Below are 27,094 nucleotides of genomic sequence, written 5' to 3' on the forward strand. Positions count from 1 at the left end.
ATCAAGTTTCCCATATAAGTGGTATTGAAGATCTGATAACTGGTTTGTCATCCACTAAGTTGCATATTATGGAAAAAGTATTTCTTAGTAAACTGCTAACTAGTAAAATGCAAGGTAGTTATGCAAGGCTGGAGGCATAACCTATGAAATAAAAACACTGTGAAAGCTGTGCACAGGCAAACACAGCTATGTGACAGTACCTGACTCTGCAGCCACCGAACCATTGTGGGGCCAGGTTTGGACTGAGAGGCTGCTCTGGTTCTGCCAGGCAGTTTTAGCTCCAGATATCATTGCTTTGGTACAGACATTGGAGGATCTGTACAAGGCAGACAGGCAAACTCATAATTTTGACTAGTGGAACTGCTCCCCAGCCTGTCACTGTCGTAGCTGCACATAATGGCACAAAATAAGACTTTTCTCTGTAATAGTTTTGCAGATTCCTCATGTTCCAACCAAAGCCTAAACCTTTCAGACCATGATGGAAAAGCCAATGTGATTTTAAGTTTCTACTGCAGTGAAAAATGGGGAAATGGCCACTCTCTGTGGTATCTTTTCTTGCCAGCACGTGCCAGCTACGCTGATCAAACCAGCTGCAATTTGCTTTGCAAATCCAGTTCTCCTTCTGGCTGTGTTTTGCTTGTGTTTTGGAGATGAAGAGTTTGTGCTGTGAGAAAGCAGTATAGCAGGACGTGAGTCTTGGAAATTGCCCAGAGCCCAAAAGAAGCAAGACAGGCAGGCTAGTGCTAAATTCACAGTTGTCGCTTTGTATACCTACTCCCCTAAATTCTTAAAGACATAAGTAGTTCTGCCCTATCTTCCTATTTTTTTTTTTCTTTTTTCTTCCAACAGCCCTATTACGAGGCATACCTAAATATCTGCCAAAAATGCAACATATAGTTAAGTACAAATAAGTAACTCTTGAGGTGGCTTATTCTACACCTTCTGCTGTTAGTCTGTCTGCAGTGATGGTTACAGACTTCCAAATATTCACTCACAGTGTTTCTATGGTTTAGTCAGGTATCTGAGATGTGTGCGTATATACGTAGGCATTTTCTTTCCCAGCTAGCCCCTCATGTAGTGTCTTGATATCCCAGATGTTTTCCTCATCTCCTGCCTCTCCAGTTTAGTCAGTTCTTGTTGCCTTGCTTTCTTTTCCCTCTTGCTGTCCAGATACTTTTCATTTCAGAATTGGAGAACGAGCATCCTAAAGGCATGATACCGCAAGAACTCAGTACATGTTTTGGTTTTGTTCATGTTTTAAACTCAGACTGAGGGAATGATGGGATAGGAAGTCAAGAATGTGAATTTGAATTTGGCCTGAGCCTCCAGTTAGTGTCTTAAATATCTTTCCAGGGTAGGTTATTGAAGAACATGTTGCTGTTGCAGACTGAATCTTTTAAGAAACAACACAGTCTGTATGGAATATAGTCCTAGAAAACAGAGGGAGAATACTGCCAGCCATTTTCCAAATTTAGTGCTTCAGTCAGACTTTGCAAATTGTAATGTCCAGGGCTGAATGTCAGTAGAGAACCTTAATAACTCTCTGCAGTTTTCAAATTCCCATCTTGTTACACAGCATGTACAAGGATAGCCAAAGAGTTGCCTATTTTAACACTAGTTGCATAAAACAGTCGTTAGTGTCCTAACAGCAGCAGCATCTTCTTCCTTCAAGCAGGTGCATGTGTGCAACTGCCAAAAAGAAAATTGCCAATTACAGGGACATTATACAGGTTACATTAATGACTAAATAGACAGTGCAGCTTAATCACTCTACCACTACATGTTTAATAACAATGACATGGTTCTGGAGTACCTTGCTTCCCTCCCCCCACGCCAGTGAATCTCTATCATCTTTTTAGGCTTTGATTCAGGTTTTTGTCATGCCATATTAGGACATTTCAAGCAATACAAGTCCTTATTGACTGCTCTGCCTGGATGGGTAAATATACTCGCTGGAATACTCAATAAACACAGAGCCTGTTCTCCATCCTGTGCTCATTCAGCGCCACTGCCTGAGCTTTCCTTGCTCCTTTTTGGGAGGGTGGGTGTGTTGAGTGCTATCTTGTAGACTTCCAGCTTTGTGTCAATGGATGGAAGGAAACTTTACTCCAAGGCGGGAATGCATAGTGAGGAAGATACTTTTTTTTTTTTTTTTTAAATTTTATTTTTTTTCTAGACCCTACTCTTAGTAGACTTGTGCTGCAGCAGCCTGTAGCTTCCACTGATAGCCAGGTAACCCTGAGGCATAGAATATGTGCCCCTTGAGCCAGCTCACCCTCACAGTGAATGCGTGCTGAATAGGGTTTCCACTTCAATGACAGTATGGGCTTTATCTTAATGTGAAGATCATAGGGATTTCTAACAAATCACTGCATTGCTAATATCGACATATGTTGGGATTCAGCTTTGTGTGGAGAGGAAGCTTTATTCACCTGGAAATAGGATTGTTGATATAGTAATTAATGAATGGACTGCGATATATTCATTCTGCAGTTACAAAAGAAATGGCAGCTCATGTGGAGGTGATCAAGTCAGCTTTGAACTGTGTAGCTCAATTAAGAGTCGTAATTAGCAAATTTTGCTCAGAAAGCAGAAATACTCAGAAGATAAATGACAGCAGCAGCAGTAGCAGTTGTTAATCTTCATATGCTGATGTTTCCATGAGTGCTTCTCAGCAGCTCTTTAAGCTCATTTATGTGCAATGTGGACATGCCCTCTAGGTACTTGCCAATACTAGCTTGCAGATGAATTAAATTTAGATAGGTAGTTGATGCCTGCATGGTGTATGAAACAAACAGCTAGTTGGTACTGCTCAGGAAAGCTGTGGTTCTTTGAGGAGGATGCTGGTGGTACTCCACAGCTGCAGGGATTCCTGGAAAAATATTTGCTTGGAAACCACATTTTTCATGAGCCATTCTGGTTGTTGGAGGGTTTTGTGTTTTGTCTTTCATTGGGTTGTTTTGCAGGCTCAGATTAGAAAGCAAATGCATAACAGGCTGTGCCTGCTCAACTGAGGGGCAGTGACATTTGGCAGAGAAGCAAGAACGAGGGTCAGGAGGAGGAGAGAAAAGCAATGGGATACAAGAAACCTTTAAACCACCTCTGCTAATGAAGGATTTGTGTAGTGGAGCTACACTGAGATTATCTGCTGCTGTTTGTTCACTGTGTAAGCAAGGCGTGCTGGTGAGGACCATAACAGCTGAAGGATTTAAACCATGACTTGGAAATCAACAGTGTGGGCGTGGCTTTACAACTGCCTTCAGCTGATCTGGGACAGTTTTTTCTCTTCCTCTTCCATCTCCAGACATGCATTCCCACTCCTTTTGCTGTTCTGGCAGTAGTCCTCACATGCTGCTTGGTGAGCTCTGAAAACTAGCTGTAAAGGGAAAAATAGTGCCAGCAGGAAAGAGCAGCTGAGGTGAGGAGATTAAGGAAGAGAGGGGACTGCCCCTTTTGATGGCAGCACTGATCTAAGTTGGTTTAATGTGGCCTTGAAACCACTCCCAAGAACATTGGAAAAACCCTCCTAAACATACTGCTTTGGGTAAAGAAGACTGTTAAGGGAGGTTTAAGAAAACTCTGCCTGAGCAGTGCGAGGAGGTTGACTGGCAGCTGATGCACTATTGGCCCTGGTGTGTTATTCACTCCAGCTTCATCGGCACTGGGGTTTTAGCTGTCCTTTTGGCTGCACATGACAGTACAGTGAGGCAAAAGGCAAGACAGCAGTATGTGACCTCAGGAGCTAGCTAGCTGCTGAATTATACTACTGATAAGAAAGGAGTGGCATTGTCGCCTGAAAGAGGTGTGCCTTTCTCCATATATCACAGGCTTGAAAAACACCCCTCCTCTAAATATCCATTTAGTACTTTAACCAAGGATGCTCTGTTGTGTCTGATCTGTTTGAGCCACAAATTCAAAGTGAATCCCAGTGCAAACTATCACGCTAGATCTTTCACTCTGAACTCAAGTGGTTTGTTTTATTTTATTTTGATGGACTTGCACCTCCTGTAGATCCTCACAGAGGTTATTTTCTCCCAACCAGTATCTACTAGGAATAGCTACTGTAATTTAGAGGAAAAATAGGCAGCTGAAGAAATGTCAATACTTAAATGTGCCATCACAGATTTATGGGAAACTTGGGTTTTTTTTCCCAGCTTTTCTTTTACTGTTCTCTTCCCTGTTTGAAAGAAAAGGTCATTTTTAATGGAGCAAATAAACTGAGAATACAGTATCAATACATGATCATAGTAGCATCATACAGGCTAGTATTTGGAAGAATTACTCTTCTGTTACTTGATTTTCAGCCTTATTTTCCCCTTCTGCTAATACCCACAGTCTTTTCCTTTTCATTCAGAAATTATAGGCATTTGAGGTAAGCACTGAAATAGCCAGCCAGGAGGGTGGCTTGTTGAAATACTTGTTTCTAAGGCTGGCTGTTGGGAGTCCTTCATGCCTCCTCACATTCCATAACTCTGGCAGAAGTTTCCATACAAAAAGCAAACTTACCTGTAGGTCATGTAGGACCTGGCCAGATCTCTGGAGCACAAGGGCAGTAATGTGTCTGAGGTGGCTTTCTATGATCGCCTGGTTGTCATTGTGCCAGTAGGATGAAAGGATGGTTAGGATGATTTTCCGGACATTGATGGAGTTTATCCCATCTCTTGACACTGCTTATGCACTTCTCATTCCCATGCCCCCAAGGACAGAGGTGACTTCAAAACAAGGGCATTCACGTGAGCTCATTTATATTTCTTTTGCAAAACAACCACCTCGTTTCTTCCTTCCTTGAAAAAACATTGCCATTTTACACAGGCACACAGGCTTTTTGATAGCATATCTGGGGTCCGGGGCACAGTTCATTGCATTTTTCACACACCTGGCTCCTTAATGCCATCCAAAGAGGAGGAAGGAGAAGGGGCTATATTACATGAAGTATATTAGAGGCTTTAGCATTGGTACTGATTCTGCTTGGGAGCTGTCCAGGTTCTACACTGATGGGCATCAGCATTAAACTCTAAAATAAATTAATCTAATCTTGTGCAGAGAAGGTTTACTAGATTTGCTTTAGGGCTAGTGCTAGGTAAGCAAGATGAAAGCCAGTGTGCTGAGTATATTTACTGACACCGGAATAAAAAAGCAAATGACACGCTACCTTAACAGTTGCTGTGGATGTATTTTCACACATTCATTACAGCTGATGTGAGACCATCACAGGCAATAAGCACTGGTGCTTACTGTAGTCACCTTGTTTACAGAACTGCTTCTGGGAATGAGTTTTCCTGGAAAACACAGTATAGTCTAGGTAGCTAGGTTTATAAGCAGGCAACTTCTGTTTTACTTGGATAGACCTTTTTGTGTTTTCAGAATCCAGCCAAAGCATTTCATAACAGGATTTGACTCTCCATCAAGTTCTTGTGGCTTTTCAAGTCCTCTGCATCTGCTGAACTATGATGGTTATCCACACGTATAATCATAGACTCCAACACACCAGAAATAATTGGTTTTAGCATGGCTTGAAACAGGAAAGGGTTAACATTAAAGGCATTTTTTTCTGTTTCCTTTGGCTATGAGGGGTGTGTGTAGACAGTTCAGCTGATGAATGCTTGCTTGGTTGGGAGCTCAGGTCTTCATTCAGTAATTTTATTTCAGTGTTTTTTGTCAGGGGACTGAGAAAAAGTTTTATAAACCTCACAGCAGTCATGAACTGGGAAATGGAAAACGCTTTTCGTAATTGAAGCTGTAGAGAAAAATAAAGTAGACTTAAGGGAGTACACAGTATGGAAGCTGTGTCCATACTTGATTAGCTATAGCCTTAGTTTTATGTTGGCTTTTAGAGACAATACCCTCAGTGTTGTGAACTCATCAGTAAAAATTTTATGTGTTGGCTTAGGGGGCAATGTAACTTCCCTTGATTCAGTTAATTCCATTAATAAGGTAATTCTGTTAATAAGGTGCAGAAATCCAGCAGGTTCAGTTTTGAAGTACCAAAATGTTCTGTTTGTTAGCTTTCTTTAGTTGCTTGGGAACACTGCTGCCTATCAAGTTGTCAAAAAAAAAAAAATCTTTGTTCAATGCTTTAGTCTGTCCTGGATATCTCCTAACCATGCACTGTTACCAGTGCTTCTCTAATACATGTAAAGGTGGTTCCAAATTCTTATGTCTTTTGCCCAGTGTTGAAAACAAAGTTAGGCAAGATGTTCAGCTCATGTAAGCCATTGTATAATTATTAAGGTAAGTCATACTTTGCTGATTCATGTGACCTGAAAATGTGGCTTGATGATTTCTGCATGGACTGTAACTTAAGAAAATGCCTTCAATCACTTTCCACTGTGGATTTTGTTAGTTTTAAAAATGTATTTTCAAAGATGCTAGTGGCTGCAGAGGACAAAATATGTTCATCAGATGATGGCTTTCAAAAACCTGAACAGAATTCTAAAGAAAGTGTGAGTGGAAACATTTCTCTGCATTTCAGATCTCTTTATCTAAAGAGTTTTTTTTCTGTCTTCCTCAGCAATGAAATGTCCCACATATTTGACATATGATCACTGCCACAAAGCCTGCATAAAGCACTGTGAGAATAGTACCAAACTCAGTGTCTGCAAGGATTATCCCACAGAAGGCTGCTTCTGTCCAGATGGACAGGTGATTTTTAATGACAGCTGTGTTGATGAAGAAGTCTGCACACAATGTGTCAGTGAAGATGGCACGCTTCATCAGGTAGCGATATAGTTAGCAGCTTACCTTTGTAAGTGCTTGGGGTTCGTACTTTTGCAAGTAAATCTGTCTTATAAGTCTAACTATTTTCCGCTTTGGGTGCTTTATTTTCTAGCTCAGTTCCTCATAACTGGCCGGCTGTCAGCCCTGTGTAGCTCCCCTAGTGTGAAATTGGCTGGGATGGATATAAAATTCACAGCTGGGACTGTACAGACCCGGAAATGCATGACCAATTTGTGTGGAGGGAGGTCTAGAGGAAAGAGAGGAGGGATGGCATAAGTCAACATTTACCAAGATAAACACCTCCATTCAGCAGGCTTTTACCAGAAATGACAATTTAATCAGAAATCTGGAACCCTTGCTTAAAATGTATCATATTGTCTTTGCAAAGCTTACTGAAATATTTTCAGTGGTTGGTGTGGAGCAGTGACCAAGACAACTTTATGTCAAGTTATATTAGCCTACCTCCTTTTTTTTTTGATGAGAATCATTCCTTTGATGAAATTCATCATTTTAGTTGTACTGGAAATCCACTTTCCTCAGCTAAGTCAGACCTCTCTGTGGCAGAATGGCATTGGGAAGAGCTATGGGTGCTGGGTGCCAGACTGCAGTGAAAGAGACTGTTGATTTCCCGTTCAGCATCACACAGTGGGTGCACAAGCTCCTCCCTATGTCCCCTGTTCCAAGTAGCAGGGGTTGTTCATCTTCACCCCCAGCTACTCAACTCTGGGAGTTTTCACCTAAGTCAGACAGTCCTCTTAAATCTGCAGTTTTGTTATGAGACTTTAAGAAGAAGCGGCTTTAATTTCAGTATTTTATGGGCTTTAGGTTCTTATGGGATTTTTGGATGGTCTTATCATACTCACCAAACCTGCTGTCAAAGACAATTGTTTTTGTAACATAGATCTTCTGTAAATAAGAGAATTCTGTGTGTGTGTGTGTGGATAGTCTATTCTTTAAGTAAAAAGATGATAGATTTTAAAAAGTAAATGACCGTATGTACTCTGAATGACTTCATTTTACACACGCAAATTTAGACTCACATTTAGTTCATCAAGAAATGTGTTATAAACATTTACAGTTAAACTGAAAGGAAGAAAAGACTATTTGTGGCTAAAACATCTGTTTTAAATATTGTTTGCGTTGATTGACATAATGACAAAAGCATCAAACTTAACAGAGCAAACACCTTTCCTTAGGTGATAGGGTACCAGCGAGCAATGCACTTGACTTAGTGAAGCAAGTGTTCCAGGCACTGCTTTGCCAATGCAAGAGTCGTACCGACTGCAGGTCTGCACCAGGAGCCCCGCGTGTGCCGGTGCAGCTTGCCCTCATACAGGACAGGTCCACGCAGGTCTGAGGATGCCGGCCCCGGCATCTCACCTTGCCATGGCTTCTGCCTGAGTGCTGCCTGCTGGTACTGTCAAAGCACAGCGTGCTGAAAAAGTATTCACTAAATATGATTTTGAGGGTTTCCTACTGCTGGGCAAGGGGCTGGTACAGGAGCCTAACAGCATTAAGCCCCCTCCTCAGGTATACATACCCTATGGATTTTGGCAGCGGGGGGGAAGACATAGGGAAAGTGGGTTCTTTCATTCCACAAGTGCATTATCCAAATTACATTTTTCAAAATAAATGTTAGAGTTTTCTGAAGGATTGAGCATGTGGACCTTGTACTAGCCTTTATTTTAAGGTTACAATATCTCTATACCTATGGCTACGATTTTTTATTTGTGTTCTGTTTTGGATCTTTGTTTTAAATACAGTATCATTGGATTTGTGTACTGCTTATAGAGTTGGTAAAATGGAAGGAAAAAAACCCCCAGTAATTTTTGTAATAAAAGGAATAGAAAAAATTCTTCTTATTTCTCTTGAAGGAAAAAATAGCTTGCAATGTATATAATCACTGCCCTAACCACAGATCAATTGTGCACAACTCTTGGTGAGCCTGAGAACTCTAGTTATTATGATTCTATATGAAATGGTTATTGCGAATGCAGATTACAGCCTAGGTTCCGTGTGCCTTAAATCCCTGAATCCTGAGGCAATGCAGTGCATTTTCCATTTAAATAATTGTTTCAAGCCCTCATGGAGAAAAGTTAAGCACACATCTTGGGAATAACGTCTGCATGATATCTACTTGTTTCTGCAGAACTTCTGAAATTCGTGAGTTGTCACATGCCCCTTAATGGGGTTTTAACTCTGTAAACCTCTTGTCTGTACCCCAATGGCAAGGCTTAGCTGCAGCTGCTGTGTGGATGGGGAGGTGGAGGGCAGGGGAGGATCAGCTCACACAGCCGTTTTGCGTCTCCACTGTAGCTGTGTGAGCAATACAACAGGCAGTGCAACTGGTGGTGGGTTGTGATTTCCTTAGCTCCATTCTTTCCCTCTGGCGTTCTTTCCTCTGTTCCTTTCTACCCTAGATCGTGCTTGGGCTTATGGGATTCTCAGTATCAACACCTATATAGAGCTCTACGAACATCGTGTTATCTCTTGTCATTTCTTTTGGTATTAGAAAGAGACTCTACTTATGCTGCAGAAAAGCAATCCGAAAATTGAGGCTGCTGAAAATGTTAGGGCAATTATTGTGATTCTTTTTCTCTGTGTCTTGAAACGTCCATGTGCTTTTCACATCACCACCTGCCAATGTAGGCATTCTCTATCAGCTGCCCTCTCAGGACTTTTTAACCCTGAGGCCACTGAATGCTCTGGCAGAGGGCTCTGAGTTGTCTTCCCAAGCCCTGAGATAATGTTCTTTACTAGCAATACAGCGATGCAAGCTTTTTTTGACTAAAATAGATTTCCTATAGATTAACCGACCCTATGCGATTTGGATCCTAAGCTTTGTTAAACCTCTGGTTGGCTTGTTCTAGCATGCCTGCTGTCTTATCCTTGCCATGCTGTTAACCTTTGAAAGTAAACTGTCTTTTCAGACTCCTGTGATGGCTTAAAATATATAGATATCTCTGGGTACAGGTGGCAGCATGCTCAGATATTTCCTTCCTTTCTTCTTATTACTAAAGATCTCAGCAGACTGTTATTTTTAAACTGCACTCCAGAGTTTTCTGGATGACGCCTTTTCCCTTTGTGGCATCCTAACCTACTCTACATGTTCTCACTCAGAACCTGGATTGATTGTGCAAATTAATGTTATTGTCCCATAGTGCATCTTTTCACTCTTACCTACTTATTCACATGGGTTTTAAATGTAGATAGTTCTTTATAGGTAACTACATCTTTAAAAGCAGTAATTTTCATCTCTCTTAAGAGAGAGAGAGCAGTGGTTGAATAATGATATACTTTACTGGCAATTTCTGAACGTGCTTATTACCTTCAGGTAATCACCACAGTGATAGTTTCAGATCTGGACTTGCTGTAGTGCTTTTCCAGTCTGCAGTCCACTGGGAAATCAAGTGATGACACCCCACATATTCTTAACAAAAAATATGCACTGTTTATTTCTCTGTGTTTAAGTACTACTAATTTTGGAAAGCAGCCACTTCTATGTATTTCCCAAAATACCGTTGTTTCCCTTATTACCGCTGAACATCCAATCATGGTATGTAGTTGCATGAGTCCACTGTTACTGACAATAGCCTGCAATTGCATTTATAACATCTGAGCATTTTTCGTGCTTAAAACAATAGTAATTCCTCATCCCATTCGTGCATTCTTTACATCTTTTGCTAAGTTGGTACACTACAGTCATTTCAGAATTATGTGTCTCCTTAGGTTCTTACTGTTAACAGAGCAACCAACCAATCCTGCATATAGCCTTCTGGTTTTCTAAATTAATGTTGCTCAACCTCACCCACTCCCATCGCCAACATGCCAGTGGCCAGAATATTTGATTTCTTTCTAACAATCTGGGTTTTGTTTCATGCAGCACATGGAAACATGGATTCCCGCTAATGAGCCTTGCAAGATCTGCACGTGTCTTGATAACAAGAAAGTAAACTGCACCATCCGACCTTGCCCTACTGCCAAACGTAAATTTGTTTAGTTCTAAGTATGATTGGACTTGAATTGATGTTTTTGTTGCCTAGTTTTCTAGTTCTTATCGAAACTTGTTTTATGGATGTTTTCTTCTTACTCCAGCTGTTCAGTGTGGTCCCTGTGAAGTCCCTCGTCTGCGCAGGGACCCCAGCCAGTGTTGCCCCGAGTACAAGTGCGGTAGGTTCTCATAAACTGTTGGAGTCTTCTTGGTACATATTTTTATGAAATGCTTCAAAGGGACACAATCTGTGTTTTTATTTAATGCAATACTCCCATTTTTTTAAACCACTGAATGACTGTACAATCATCTATGTGGAAAAATAAACAACTCCTGAGGATGTGAGTCTCAATTCACTTCAAACTTGACTTTCTGTAAGAGATGAAGAAGGGAACAGAGCAATTTGTTTTCATCTAAATGATATTAGAATGGTCTTTTTTTAAGTATCTATTTTTGCATGGTCTATATTTGCACATTAAATATAACATTAGAACCTTAATCCTCATAACCCAAACTTGAACTGTTCCCTAAGCTATTTTAAAAACAAACTCTGACCTGCTGAACTCTAACTTACTTCATATTTTAGGATAGCAATTGAGTGTAGGGGAAAAAAAGGTTAATGGGGACGTGCATGCATGTGTGTGTCTTTTCTTGAGGGCTAACTAGTCAGGCGTGGTCTTAAACACTCTCTCAATTTCTCTTCTTAGTCTGTGATCTGGTTTCCTGTGATTTGCCTCCTGCCCCTGCCTGTGAGTTTGGCCTGCAGCTTGCTCTGACCAACCCTGGAGAATGCAGACCAAATTACACATGTGGTAAGATAGCTTTTTTAGCAGGGAGTGACACTGGCGCATTGCATTTGAGCAACACTGACAACTTCCTTTGGACATTTTTTCCCTCTGAAAGGTTTAATTTTGGAGCCAATGGAAATGTAATGATTTCACAGACTTGGAAGAAGGGTTATTGGCACTTTCTGAATACGCTTTTAAATTAAGGAAGAGAGAAACACTTTACTCTTGGACGTGTGTGCTCTGGCCCTTATGCTTATTTTATAAATCGTTTTGATTGTATATGAGACAAGAATATTTTGGCAGGGTAGGAACTTTTCGACTTTTCCTGAACCTGCAGCACAATTTTTGACCTAGGCCTTTTATATCTGCATTACTTCTTAGTCTTTAAGTACGTTTGTAACAGCTCGCAGTAGCAAATTAGTGCCTTGCTGCCAGAGAACTGTCTTGTTCACTTGCGACACTCTGAAATGCTGTGTGCTTGACATGGTACCTACCTTCTTCTGCTAGCATGTAACAGAGAAGCATGCAGCTTAGTTCAAAGACCTTCCTGCCCACCGCATCGAGAGCTGACCGTTGAGAAGACCGAGTGCTGTGATAAGTATGAGTGTACCTGCAGCTGCAGTAACTCCACAGTGAGCTGCCCTCTGGGATATCTATCCAGATCTCTCACCAATGACTGCGGCTGTGTATCTACCACCTGTGTTCCAGGCACGGTAAGGAGAACGAAGTGTGATTTCCACAGATGAGAGTATCTTTTGTACTTGGAGTGACAGCACCAAAGTCAGTGCGTAGCTAGATATTAACAAGCCCCCAAAGAGACTACTGGATAATGATGCCAGGGCATTTTACATTTACATGCGTCCGAGAGAAATACACTTGCATCACACTGTTGCTTGTTTTATTACAGTCATTTACTCTAACATAACCAACCTGTTTTTTGTGACTTTGGGATAATCAGATGATTTGATATATTCCTAATGCTTGAATGGCCTTGAAGTTTCATATATATATATATATATATGTAAGGAATTTCAGAGGTAATTTTGAAATTTTTAATTTCTTTCTGGGTAACAGAGGTACATGCTTTTGGATCAGTACAGTTACTATATATTCTTTCAATCCTATACTAACTTTATGGAAATATTTGGGACACCTTAGACCTAAACTCCTTGTGCGCATTGATTACCTTTGCCTCTGCCTGAGGCGGCATTGTATCTTATATGAACTATATTGCCACTTTTAAATTTTTGCCAAATTAATACCTGATTCTCTTAAAGTTTCACCATAAATTTTTTCCTTATTTTGCCAACCTTGTATTAAGTTGTTATATTATGTTAACCTTTAAGATAAGGTTGCTGAGAGGAGAGGTTGCAGGGCAATGTAACCTTTTCATTGAAGCAACCTTACCTAACAGCTTAACATAGGGTTACACTGTCTTGCATCTCAGGAGATCTAGCCTTTATTTTCTGTTCCTAAGTAGTTCATGACCTTGCATAAGTAATTTTATGTCTTTGTGACTTACTTGCTATATCTATAAAAATAAATTATGTTCATCTCTTTAATAACATGCTGTAAAATTTACTAATAGAAAGTGCAATATAAGAGATAGCACTACTTTTGTGGTAGCTGTGATGGCCTAAGGATACAAGAGGATGAATGCTTGTAGCTCAAAGTAGGATCTTTTCAGATCAGCTGATTTAGCTAGAAGTTGTTTTGTGTGCACAGCTCCTTCTACAAGACTCACTGTTTATTATCTCTAAATATTGTGTCACATTATACTTCCAGTGAAACTGAGTCAGGCCCTGGGCAATTCCACCGACTACAGATAAAAATCTCCAATTTATTCTTTATAAAAACAGCAGCTTTGGTTGCACTTATTTTCCTTTCCTCAACAGAGTGGCCACAATTTTAAGAACTGTACCATTTCTACTGGGTTCAAAATATTCCATAAAATTTATGATAGGTTTCACATCTTAAAAAGCAGCCTTTTGGAGCCAGCAGTGTGCCCTTACAGCAGCAGTGTGCTCTTTCATATGTTAATTGTTGCATTCAACAGGTGTGTGTGCACAACGACATAGTCTACCCTGTTGGGACAACCTGGGAAGATGGTTGCAGAGAATGCTCTTGCACTAGTATGAGAGATGATGTTACAGGACTTCAGATGATGGAGTGTCATGACAAGGCGTGTAACACATTCTGCTCTCGGGTGAGTAACATTTAAACCAGTGCATTAGCCAGCAGAGCCCTGATGGGGATCTGAAATGATTACTTTTAAACCTGTGTGTTTAGAGAAACCACAGAAAAATAGAAAATAAGTGTTGTAGCAACGAATTATCTTGGGAACAGAGTCTAAGAAGGCCTGAGCATTACTGACTTTACTTTAGGGTTATTGTTTTAGGATCGTATCCTGCCGCCTAGGAAATCAGTAACAAGTTTATTTTATATTTCAGTAAAAGCAGAACTGCATCCTGAAGTGTCTATCATTTACACCACTTGCACAATACGTACTTGTGATGTTTGAAGTTCAGTTTCAAATGACTTTGTTCTAGCTGAAGTTCACTTTGTGAAGAGAACATTTCAGATCTGTCTATTGCTCAGCTCTGCCCATTATAGCGATAATAACACCATATGCTGTGGCCTTTATTATGCTCAGACATCTGCTACGTGCTATAAAATTGTGTGGTCTACTTTTGGAAGCCCGCAAAGGAATTATGAGCTGCTTTGTTATATTGACATAGCCGGTCAAGCAGGAGGAGACAGATACTTGGTACAAAAATTTGGCGGAAGAATTCTAGAAGGGTCAAAGGAATTGGTTAAAAGTCAGCAGCACTTGCCAGTGTCATAGATTAGAAGACTTTGACCATAACATGATTTGTGCAAACAAAAATTAAAAATGTTTTTTATACTTCCCTTAAACTACACAGTTTACATCCCTAACATTCCTCACCTTAATATAATGTGGAGAATAAGGAAGTAAAAAAATCACTGTAAAGTTAAATGTGATGCCCTAGAGTTGCATTTTGCTCTGGTATCTAGCACCTTGTACCCATAACCCCTGAGCATCCCCATGTCCTTGCTTCATGAGGTTAGCATGGATGGGTCAGTCAGGGAGGACAGTGGAAATACACCGCTTGGGTCTGCAGAAAAAGCAGATGGCAGAAGAGGTTGCACAGCCCAGCCAAGTGCTGACAGCCCACGCCCCTTACCAACTGCCATGTGGCCAGAGAAGTTGTGCTGCAAACATCAGAGGCTAACATAAATACATTTTGCCTCTTTGTAAAGCTTTCAGGATATACATGGATTAATTGAAGTTGTTTTTGATGGTATTAGCCAATTCCATTCAGGAAAAGGCACACCTGGCTCGAAGCAGTTCCTCCCTAGTCCATGGTCTGGTGTGTTCACAATCTGCCAGTTCAGTGGGCTGTGTGAGGTCCATGTGGAGCAACTAGATGTGGCTGTATGGGATTCAGAATATTCTCTGCAGGTCTTTTGCTGACCCAGGGCTTTTCCCATAGGTTTGTTCTTGCCTGAACCGTGAAATGAAGCCCAGAAGGAGCTAATTTGTTTTTTTCGTCAGTGCAGAAGCAAAGATGAGCTAGTTAATGCTATGCAAATCTCCAAGTTGCTTTTGACTATAATATTAGGCTACATATTGCATTAACCCACACAAAATTTAAACGGTTGACCAAGCAGCAAGCGTTTCCAAATGTGTATTGTAACACCAGTGCTTTCAGTGGTCCGGTAGCTGATAAAAGTCTGCATGTTGGCCTTGTGACTCAGCAGACTGCCCTGGTGTCATTACAGGTGACCAGCTGGAATTTGTCAGTGGGAAATGCAAAGGAGGGCATACTACAGCAATAACTGCAAACCCCTTTAACTAAGAGGGACAGGTGCTGCTTCTGTGTTTGATTCACTGTGCTGACTGGGATGCGACTGTGATGTTCTGGGTTTTCTAGTGCTGCATGTGAGACAAACTTAACTTGCTTTTTTCTGCTCCAGGAGTAGGTTTTTTTCTTCTGGCTGGAAATACAGTGAATCTCCAAACAAATATGGCACGCACATTTCCCTCCTCTTCCAAGTCTCCAAATATTTGCAGCCTATTTCCTACTGTTTTTCCTAAACCTTTTAACAGATTTTAAAAAGTCTGCCTTCTTTTTTGGAATAGGTCCCATTTATTTATGCAGTTGCGTTCAGAACAGAGGCTAAGAAAAATCAACACATGATCTCTCTTCTTCCTCCTTGCTTTTGGTCAGTTACATTTGGAAGCAAGCTCTTCGTTAGCAACCTTGTATATACAGCTATGAGAAGTTAGAGGTGGTGTTCTTTTTGCTTTCAGAAGGACATCGTTGATAATGTGTCTGGGAGACAGACTGACCTTGGGCATAGAGCATATATGTGCAGCACCTCACAGCTGAGTTAATGGTGTTGTAGAAACCCTGCATTGTCTGACTTGTTTTAAATTCTCATTTGAATTTACACTAATATGTATTTTAAAACAGTTAATCATGCATTGAAATTTGACTATGAACATTTCAGTTAAGCAAACTAATATCTGAAAAGCAATTCTCTGTTCTGAACTCTAAGCTAATTGTGTTGTGATTTTTAAAGAATTTCAGACGCCTTAATACCACTGTATTTCAATATCATTTAACTTACAGCATCCGTATCAGAACAAGGCTGTCCACAAGGTATGTGGACTTGAGAAGGTGTGAAAAAAACCCAACCTTTTTTTGAATAATATTTTCCTCTGCTGTCTTGAACACTGCATAATTCCAGAGCAAAAAACCAATCCATTAAAAAAAAAAAAAAAAAACAACAACAAACCAAACTAGTGCTCTTTCTGAGAGTGTAGAGTTAGGTGAGAAAGCTTGAGGGTGCCCAGTGCAGTGAAAACCATGAGGATAGATGTGAGAGCTTTCAGCTGTTGCAAGGAGAGGCTTGTTTCTAGTATGGCAATTATTATGGAATATTAAATCTAAATTATCTGGCTGTGTTTTGGCTGATAGCCATAACTTCATCAATAATCTATTATTCTAATAAAATATCATTAATGCAGAGCTACAGTTTCTTGACAAATCAGCCTTAAGCATTGCAGTGTCAAAAGCTTTTTTAAAACAAACAAAAAGCCTTGGTAGAAACCATGCCAGTTCTTTTTGGGAATCTGCCATTTCTTCTGCTGCTTTAATGGTTATCAAAGTTGTACAAGCAAAACCGTAGCTGTTGGAGAACCTGGATAGCTCAGATTTTCTTTTTTCTTTTGCTTATTCCTGATTCAGTGGATATACATACATATCAAGGACCGCAGAAGTTCTGTAATCCAGTTTGAATTGGCCTTAAAGCTTATTTTTCAGTTCAGATTAGATGACATTGAAAGTTGTATTGACATTAAAGGCATCATGGATCATTACTAAGATGATGTTCAAATTCTCTGCTGCTCATGGCTATTAATTCCATTGCCAGGTCTTAAAGTTGTGGAGTATCATTGTTGACTGTGTCATCTGACTTCTGCGAAAACAGCTTACAGCTTTTTATCTAGCTACACAAAAAGAGAAAAAAAAAAGTAAAAATGTAATGCATGCTCCTTCACCCTGATGAATGAACGGTGCTACTGTTCTCCCAAGCATGACAAAATCAGACTTAAATCCTATCTGTTGTTTTAGAATGTGAAGAAATGCTATGGAAAAAGAGTAGATGTTTCAGTAAAATGAACCAATCCCACAGTTCTCTGAGGATGTTAACAGCAAATACAGACTTCTCATTTGCAAACCAGATGTGGGTTTGCTTCATTATATGTCATAGTCCCCTCACTTTTTCTGTCCTCTTCTATCTTTCTCTTACCAAAGTTTTGAGAAAGCAAGCAGATAATTGCTGTAATTATTGCATGTGCCACAAGGAGGAGTGGTGTCCCCTTCCTGGAGCTTCTTCAGAAATTATTTTTTCAAGAGTACATCAGATAATATCCCTTCAGAGAATCATGGTGATAAAATGGATAACAGCTTTCCAAACACCTTAAAATCATGAGTATACTAATGTGAAGGGAGCACTTGTTTTGCTTAATTTCTGTCAATGTTCTTGGAGTTAGGTACTTTGTAAGTGATATAAAAGAGTGTGGTTTAAAGTATTGGATAATTTAAAGTATTAGATGATTGAGAAGAATGAAGCATGATTTTCTCAGATAAATGTTTAAGACAAAGCCATTTGGCTAAGTGTGTGTAAATTAATTAGGTTAGATTTTCAAGCCTCTTGATGACTGTGTTAAATTAAAATAAAGAACATTTGCACCATACGTGCAAAGGCATAGTGAATGATGGTTGCAAGAGATGCTGACTACTGAATCTGTGGCTTTAATCTCCAATATTTCAAATGGATATTTTCCTTTGAAGCAGCATGTAAAGTAGTAAATGGCTTAATAGTGTGTATTAAGGAGGTCAAAGAAATTAATGTAAAAGGAAGACTGTTTGAATATTAGATGTGCAGGATCCCATTTAAAAACTATGAAAGTCTTGGTGGGAGGTAATTTCAAACATCCTGCTTGCATTTTAAAGCATAATTTATTATGGAAATTAGAAAATAATACCTTAATGTTCTAGAGACTTGCAAATGGAGAATTAAGTTCTTACCTGGGGTAAATGAGTGCAGCTCCAGGGAAATCTCTAGAATTGTGCTGATTCATCACCACTGAAGATTTTGCTTTCAGCATTTCAAGTTGGTTGATATCCATCCTACTGGGTTTTTCTCAGTCTACCATTGCCATTTTCATTCTCTTTGGTTCCTCCAACCCTCTCTAGTTACTATCATCTCAATATGTAAAAGGAAAATACCGGACCCTTCTTAAAAATACTACGTTGAGGAATAATCTTTGTTCTTTCTTTCCTGCTTTGTTGGCCAAAAGGCAGCTGACAGATTTTTCTGGCCAAAACCTTCGTGCCCGTGAAAAGATGAACTATGTATACTGAACAACCCTAGAATGAAAGAGGGAGTGCAGAAATATGCCAAGCCATAGCCTGTGGGGATCCCTCTGGTAGCCTTGAGTAGGTGATGAAACCAAAATGTGCGTTCTCTGAATGCTACAGAATTAATCCGCGTTCTTCTTTTCTTTGTCGCAAGCCAAGACCCAGTTCAAAAGTGGGCAAAATTTCCCCCCCATGCTGAATGTCTTAATCCATATGCTTTCACCCTTCATACAGGAGATCAGCTTTATCTCAGGATTTGTGTTTTATCAAACAGCCTGATCTGGCGGTATAACTGAGCTCTTGTCAGGTTCTCCGTCACAGCTGCTGATTATCACTCCCCAGTCAGCCACGTGCACCTGTTCAAATGCGAGGGGTGCCTTGTGTTGCCTTATCCCTTACCTCCCGGGGCATGGGGATTGTTTTAGTCCTGTAGACTGTGATCTGCTTCTCAGTGTGTCAGACAGTCAGACACTTACCAAGGGCTGCTTCTGAGTTTTAATTCCCTGTTTGAAGTTTAAACTCTGTGTTAAAAAAAAAAAAAAAGGCAAGATGCAGAGGAGGAATAAAGCAGCAGATCCAGTCCAGAAAAAGCAGGGTACAAGCAGAATATTGACTATAAGTGGATCCTTGAACAAACCATGGCAAACACTGGCATCTCTATACGCTAGTGCCTATATGCTAGAAAATGAAAAACAATGAAGGAAGACACATACTACTTACTCTGCCTAGTTCTATCTAACATTAACCTTCAACAGCACAGTATCTGAGACTTGTCAGATGTTCATGTTCATAGACTGTGCAGCTCAGGAATAATCCTGGTAGCATATATTCTTTGTACATGAGTCATCTAACTGGAAAAAAAACAACTCCCCAAACCAACAACAAAAAACACCTCAAAATGCACAATACGTTTTCCTTTTCTTAAATGTAACCTTAAACATTATCACCTTTAGAATTAAACGTAAAATAAAGCTTTCTTTATTTCTGTGGGCCCAAATTTCCATGGTGTGTGTACAAAAGGTGGGTTTTTCTGACGGTGAAATATTTCTCATGCTGTGGAGGTTCTGTGACCGCGAGGAATTGCTGTCCACCTTCTCCTCAAGTACAGATGGCTGCTCTGCTTTTTGAAGAGCTCATGAACTGCTGCAGTTTGCAGGTTTGTCTTCTGAGACAGGTTTGTAGGCTGCGGTGGTTCAGGGGCTGCCTTAGGCGGAGCTCAGCAGGCGCTGAGGTCAGGAGCTGTGGTCTCCTGTATTTCTTCCCCTTAGGAGTGAGAGCCCCCAGATTTTGAACACACCGAGCACCCAAAAGGCCTCTCAGGCAGGTTGAACTGTCCAAAACCAACATATTTGTCAGTGCCTTAGGGGTGCAAATCACACCTGGAGTCTGCTGTGTAGCACCTTTTCGTTTGCACTTGAGGGCTCTGTTCAAACCGACTTAGTGAAATTTGGGTCCTGCAGCTGGATTTTGCTTAGTCAGGATGCTGAGTTTATTCTGGGCACAAACAGCTCATGGATTTTTATTTCTCTGAGTTCACCACTAAAATAAAAAATTGCATCCCATACTTCAGATGCTTCAGACGTATTTAGCAGATAAAAGTCATATACAACAAAATGTTCAACAGCACATCTTTCCCCACAAAGCTAGGTCTGGTGTTACGTTGTATGACATTATACAAAATGCACTTCCATATGAAAGTCTCCTGATTATTGAGGTTTGCTAATGTGCTTCATATTGCAAATCAAGGACAGCTCATGAAGGGAGGGAGCAGTTGGGAATACTTCAGCAATTTCAGTTCGAAGGGGTTGTACAAAATAAAATGATTCTTATTTTCATTGGCATTTTCCACACAAACAATATTTTCTTTGACAGAACATCTTTCCTTCAACTCTGTATTGAAATCAGAATTATGCTTTGACCTTTGGAGACTGCCTAGCTATTAAATATAGAAAATATTATTTCTAATTAAAATAAAGCTCCTTGCTTTCTTTCACTTAGATATTCCAGTGTTTGAATACTTGACTAGTTGCTTCAGGAGATGAAAAGATGAAATTATCAGTCAAAATTGGTCCTTTGATTACATTTCTGACCAACCCTTTCCCTCTGCTTCAGCGCAGGGCAGTCAGAATGCTTGAATGTGCTCAGACTGAATCCTAACCTTGAAGTCCGAGGAATAGGAAAGGGAGTTATGAGTGCTGATTAACATCCAAGATGCCACTAGAACAATTTTTACCTTTCATTTTGTTTTGCATAATAGTATTATATATTAAAAAAAAGGATTTTTGAAATACTTTTGTATTCCTCTGTAGGGCCATATTAGTGGAAAGACTTGCTCTTTACAATTTGCTAATGCATAAAAGAAACTGCTCACATACAATAAACCAACATTTGGAAATGACTGCCGCTTAATGCTGTTGAAGTAGCTCAGGGTCCTCTGAAAGCATTTTTCCTTTACCTCTTCCCTTTCCATTTCTGCCTGTTTATACCATTGTTCTTTTCTGTCTTGTGGCAAATCTTTGTGCTGTTACATATTTGAGCAGATCCTAGCAAAAGGAAGAGGGGTTTGGGTGATTTCAGATTTCTTCTTTCTTTTTTCTTTTGTTTTTTAAATGTTAGGCACGATCAACATTTTCTGTACTCCAAGAAGGGGTGCTCCATACCAGATTAAAGAAGCTGATATCCTCAGAAGACTGGCCCATTAGTTGATTTGCATGACTTGAAGAAGGGTAGTACCTAGAGTTAGTTGATGTAGCTGAAGTGAATGTCTTCAAAATATATATTAAGCGGGAACTAATGAGATAAGAATTTCTACTTCTGATGTTGTGTGCATTTTTTTTTTTTTTTTGACAGATGATGTTAACCATTTAACAGGATGCTGAGCTGGGTGGACCACTTGTTTGTTCGTAATAGCAGTGTGTGACCTTACAGTTCTGTTTTCAAACTCCCCTCTCCATAAAAAGTTGCTAACGTTAAGCATTTATCCCAGTGTTTTCTTTTAGGATTAGTCTTCTCATTTGTCTTCTATTCCTACATCAGTCAGTCCTTTTCTTTTCTCCCACAGGGATACAAGTATATCGTCCAAGAAGGGGAGTGTTGTGGGAGATGCCAGAAGACTGCCTGTGAGGAGCAGCTATTCTGGTCTCGGGGCGATGCAGATCCTCGTTTGCACGAGGTGAGGTGGAGGTGGCGTGGACACTTCCTCTTCTAGCAGAAGTGCCCTGGAATTGTTTTGTGTTCCACGGAAGGAGATGAAGAAGTTATGTGTTATTTCTCCTATACGGAAAGCATCACTGAAAAACAATTTTTTTGGGAGCATGTGACTTACCCACTTGGTTCGAACAAGCAAACCCTCTCTTCCATTTTCAGGCTCTAAGGAAGCAATCTTTTTATGTAAAAAAAGCAATTTCGCAAATGCTAGCTCAAAAGAATATTAACGGGACATACTTCTCTGGCTATAAGCTATTTGTTTAAATTATTCCCAATTAATTTGTATTACTCTATGGACAACAGGCAGGTGGGGTAGTGGATTGCTTGAATTCAGAAAGAATATCCTATTTGGTACACACTGAAATATCAGGAAGTAAATGAGGATAGAAACATGAATTATTCTCTGGTTGCTAAAGATGGTTGCTGCATGTCAGGTCCGATCACAGTGGTCCACTCCATGCTTGTTCTCTGCTCAGAATAACAGTTTATTTCCAGCAGTGTGCCTCTTCCCTTAGGATTCAAAGAGCCCAACGGGAAGTGAGTACATGCAGCCATTTAAAATGTGCTGCAGATACCATACCACTCTGGAAAGCTAGGTGGATATTTGTTTCTTTTCTTGCCCACATTTTTCATTCCTTCAGGCTATTCAGTTTGTTCTGTCCCTAACCCAACCGCCCTTGGCAAGCCTTTGCCTGCCCCAGTAGCATTAAATTGCTTAATCCTATGCAGAGCTTTGGATTCAACAAAGGCAGGAACAGTAAGTTAGTTATGTTTAAAATAATAGACCTTCTTCTAATCTTTTCTTCTCTAAGTGTTGTTTATTATAGTGTGTCTGCATTTTCATCTACACCTCACTTTCACATGTTTGATATTAACTTTTAAATCGTTTCTTTTACAAAGGCAGTCTACTGCTGTCTCTTTAAAAGTTAATGTAACATTTTGCAGCCTGCCTCTTCCCTGATTTTACCAAGGGCGTTTCTTAATGTGGATCAATATTCTGCTCTGCTTCATAAAACAAGCCTTCAGAAGGCCTATTTTAATGTCCCACCATGTCTTACTGATTTCGATTGTCCTAATGGAGTAATAGATCCTTATACTCTGCTGTCCCTTTCTTGCTGTGTCCTCTTTCAACTCTTCTGTCAGACTGTTCTTTAAACTGATTGTCGTGGTAAGGATCTGTGGAGAACTGTTGAGTGACAGACTGTTCCTGACGCAGTAAACGTGCTTTTTGCAAACCAGAATGTTGGCTATGGTGGTCTTCCTGCTATCCAGTGGTACAAATACTGCTGCCTATATTTAATCCTTTTACAATTTCCCATCAGGTTGGCACAGAGTGGCGATCCCCCTTCAACCATTGCATTATCAATGAGTGCATCCGGGTGAACAATGAGGTTTTTGTGCAGCAAAAGAATCTTTCTTGCTCTCAAATGGATGTGCCTGACTGTCCGGAGGGAACTGAACTACGCTGTGACCAAATAATAGACTGCTGTCCTTCTTGCAGATGTGGTAAGGTTTTGTGTATGACAAATGGAATCACTGGAGAATGAGTCATCTCATGTGTTGATCTTCTGTTTCTCAACAGCAATTTCAAAAGTGTGTGTTATGCAAGTATAGTACTACTTTGAAACTCTCCTGTATAATTTAGACACCAAGTATGATAGCACCTGCTGCTATTGCTTTCTCTTTACAACTGATGTTCACTGCCACTTTTTAAACTGCTTACCATTGAAGCTATTTTGCATTGCTTCAGAGAGACATACCAGGCTATGTCTCTACAGCTCTAGCCTGCATTGTTAAGTATTTAAAAGAGGTCTTGAGATGTTTTTGGCCTAGGAAGGTTCGATGCTCTCCCCAGTTCCTGCTATGAACAGCGAGTTTGCACGCAGCCATGCTGTCTCCTCCGTGTCTCTGAGCATTGTGGCTGTGGCCATTTCCTAGCACAGACTTGGGTCAAAATTCCAAATCAGATGATTTGACTAATTGGCCTCAATCTGGGAAGACTCCCAGTCATGTTTAATTGACAAGTACATAGGCAGCCACAGGGTGAGGAGCTAGCAGTGGCAGGAGGAGGAGAAATAAACACTGTAACTTGCAGAAAACCTGTGAGTGCATCTGCTGTGAGTGCAAGGCTTGAACTGGAGGGGAAAATCTACATTGTGCCTTGTACTTGTTAAAAAACAGCTCAGCAAGGGATATTTGGAGGTGGAATTCAGCATAGCTCTAACAAATTGTTGCCTTTCAAGGTATAATGTAAGAGGGTTCAATTATGCCTCTTTACAGTGAAACTGGATCTAAATGGTCTCAGTTGGAACTCTCGTAAGTCAAAAAAAACATACCTGTGCTTTATTTAATCTCGGTAATGTCATGATAATAGTAATGCTAAACGGAATATTATCTTCTTTTTCAGTACCTCTGAATGGTTGTCCTTTGAATGGCACTGTTATTGGGGTAAGACACGATTCCCTTTATTTGCTGTAATGGTAAGACATTTAGATACATGAATGAGCTTTTGAAGAACATGAACTTGCCGGAATACAGATAAGCGTACAGGGCAGCTTTGTTCAGAGAGAATCTCTGCAAGTGGGACCTTGGGGTAAAAGCAGTGGCAAGGGGGTCAGCATGTGTATGTCCAGTTCATGACCCTGCCACAGTCTTCCTATGTGACAATGAGTATCTCTGCAAAATGGGGGCAGTAACGTTTCCTTATCTTGAAAGGATGGTTGAGGAAAATGCTTAGAAACTGTGGTAATCTGCATTGTGTCATGACTTGCAGACTACCAAACACACAGGAAACTATCTGCAAGGGATAATCTCAAAAATGATCCTTGCCCACCTTGGGGAAGCAAAAACTTCCCGTATTCTACCTAGAGGATAAGGCAGATTAAAAAAGGATGGAGACTCTTACTCCACCTGTGTGGAAGGAGGGGTATCTCTCCTTGGCTATTAGCAGGAACAGGAAAACTGAGCTTTCTCACTGTTTGACCTCTGTCCCCTTTCAAGATCCCTGCTGATATGCCCTCAGAGGAAATTTTTTCTCAACTGCATATTTAATGGATAGATTAAGACATGTTTAACCCAGCCCATGACGGTGGGAATGATGGGAGTTAAGCATCTGATCTCATTTATGCCGAATTTATCTTTGGAGAGCTCTGTCAATTGTCCATTGTTTCCCTAAATCCACATTCTGGCAGCACCTCTGGTGTCAAAGAGCTCTAAATATTCTCATCATTCCCTGGGGAAACAGGTCCTCTTTAGTCATTTAACCTAACTTTTAACCTATGTATTCCTGCATTGTCAATGTATGTCTTTCTTTTTTCATTTATTTAAAAGGTAAGTTTACCCAAATCTCTTTGGACTTTTGAAATATGGTGGAGAGAAACCTTCTCCATCTATTTCTTCTGGTTTTGATCTTTTTCATAGGTGATGGGCATAAGTTTATCAGTTTGTTAGAGGTAAAGCCCTGTCATCAAGCATCCATCATTCTGTGTGGGGATTACTTCCCTGTAGAATTAAATCCAAGGAGTAACTCTGCCTTTCTTGTCAGAACACTGGGAGAAGGGTTTTAAAGTGGTAAAATCTGAAATAATCTGCTTTCTCTTTGATTCCTCTCTTTGTCTCCTCCATAGTATGTTGTCAAAACTAGTTGTGGCATGTTATAAAGACCATACTTGTAGAGAATGTCATGCAGTATAGTAACTGCTAGCTCCTGCCACCTTCTGTTATATAGGATATGCATATATATATATATATTCTGTGTTGCAAAAAGAAGTTGTCTTTCCAGTTACATGCTGTTCTTCCATGAACAACTATGTGAACAACTGATTTTTTTTCTCTTCCAACAAAATGTTTACCTGATCTGTCAAGTAAAGTCTTTGTTCTATTTTCAAGTGTTTTAAAATATTTTAAAATACTTTAAAATGAACCATAAGCAAATTTTGAAACAAAATGGCATGTTGAAGATAAAATGAGAAGTGTCTGTACTTTGAAGACTTAAAATATTTCAACTTCTACAATATTGAAAAAAATTCCTATCTATCTTAATAAATTTTTCCCAGTTTGGAATGAATTCATAAAGTGTTTCAGCTGACACAAAACTACATTTTGACTCATTCTTATTTGCTATCTGACTATATATAAAAGCTGTCTTTAAATTCCCCCCCCCCCTTTTTTTTAATACAGCTTTTAAAATGTGTTATTGTTCTTCCTGACAATTGGTCATTTTATCAAACACTGCCTGTACAAGATTTTGGGGGTGTAGGTAGGCCCCAGCTGTTACGTTCTGTGCTCTTGCTGTCACAAGTGTCAAGCATTACTGAAGTTAGTATTCAACAATGCAGTTACCACAATGTTTTCTCAGGGTGGAGAGCGTGAAATTCAAGTTGAGATATAATCTTGGAAGATTTCTAAACAAAGTGGCCATTTTGATTAAAAAAAAAAAAAAAGAATTAGAGCTTATATTAGAACTTGTCTTAATGAACTTTTCAATTAAACTAGCTTCATTGAATGACTTATTGTGAGCTAATTAGCTATATGTCTGAAAGCTTTTGAGCAGCTGGCGTTACTACAGCTTTGTCTTACACTATTCTCTACTTCAATGACTGTTCCAGAGTTCTGGTCAGGAAGGAAGATGTGGTGTCCACAGAAGTTTATACTTCCTGGATTTCAAAACCTTTATTCTGGGTCCTTTAAGAATAGGTTTCAAATTTCATTTCATATCAAGGGAAATGTTGCTCCATTAACTCATTGACTGAACAGTTCCAAGTTTTGAGTCTTTTACTGCAGTTCTGTTAACTGACTGTGTCCTTAATCCCTTTACATTTTTGTCTTGTATCTGGTTACCAATATTATATTCCAGTAATTTGGTGTATTGCATTCACTCTGCTGTTCTTAACAATGCTGTTGGCTTTAACTGCAGACTTCCAAGCAGGTGGCTGTATTTACCAAAAGGATTATCTGTATCACTCATCTGTTTTCCCAGGCTTTTATTGAGTGGCATTTTTGAAGGAGATCTGAGTAGATTTGGGCTTCATGCAGGTTATTTTGGTTGCGCTGACTAACACTGGGTTAGCAGATGTTGACATTTCATTCTAAGTTAGCCAAGAAAACACACGATAGATGTATTATATAAAGGGAAAAAGATGTATCGATCCATTATTTCACTCATTTCTGTCATGCTAGGCTATGTTTGTTCACAGAAAGCCATTGTTAAAGCCATTTGCATGCTGATCTCTAAATATATTAAATAAATATCATAGAACTAAGCTGTGATGCAAACTTTGGATCAAGGTAAGACCTTCCCCCAAAAGTTCAAGGCACTTGTGTGTGACAATTTCATTTCAACATGTCTCCAGTAAGCCCTACGTTCCCGCCCATAACAGCAATTTTAGTATAAACTCAGCTTTATCTATCTTTTTTGTATTTAATTGGAAAGTTAGCAC

The 27,094-nt window shown here is 39.8% G+C and overlaps 1 protein-coding gene across 1 annotated transcript in view; it reads left to right on the forward strand.

Annotated features, from left to right (window-relative positions):
* VWF (von Willebrand factor) overlaps positions 1-27,094 on the forward strand; it is a 147,965-nt gene that overhangs the window by 105,319 nt on the left and 15,552 nt on the right. Inside the window, exons 38-46 of the mRNA XM_076345119.1 lie at positions 6,512-6,717; positions 10,601-10,703; positions 10,813-10,887; positions 11,416-11,520; positions 12,004-12,209; positions 13,553-13,702; positions 21,511-21,621; positions 22,979-23,162; positions 24,064-24,104. Of these exons, the coding sequence (XP_076201234.1) occupies positions 6,512-6,717; positions 10,601-10,703; positions 10,813-10,887; positions 11,416-11,520; positions 12,004-12,209; positions 13,553-13,702; positions 21,511-21,621; positions 22,979-23,162; positions 24,064-24,104 (1,181 nt within the window). The remainder of the gene's footprint in view (positions 1-6,511; positions 6,718-10,600; positions 10,704-10,812; positions 10,888-11,415; positions 11,521-12,003; positions 12,210-13,552; positions 13,703-21,510; positions 21,622-22,978; positions 23,163-24,063; positions 24,105-27,094) is intronic.

Source organism: Aptenodytes patagonicus, chromosome 1 (assembly GCF_965638725.1).
Source record: "Aptenodytes patagonicus chromosome 1, bAptPat1.pri.cur, whole genome shotgun sequence".
Classification (NCBI taxonomy): Eukaryota; Metazoa; Chordata; class Aves; order Sphenisciformes; family Spheniscidae; genus Aptenodytes; species Aptenodytes patagonicus.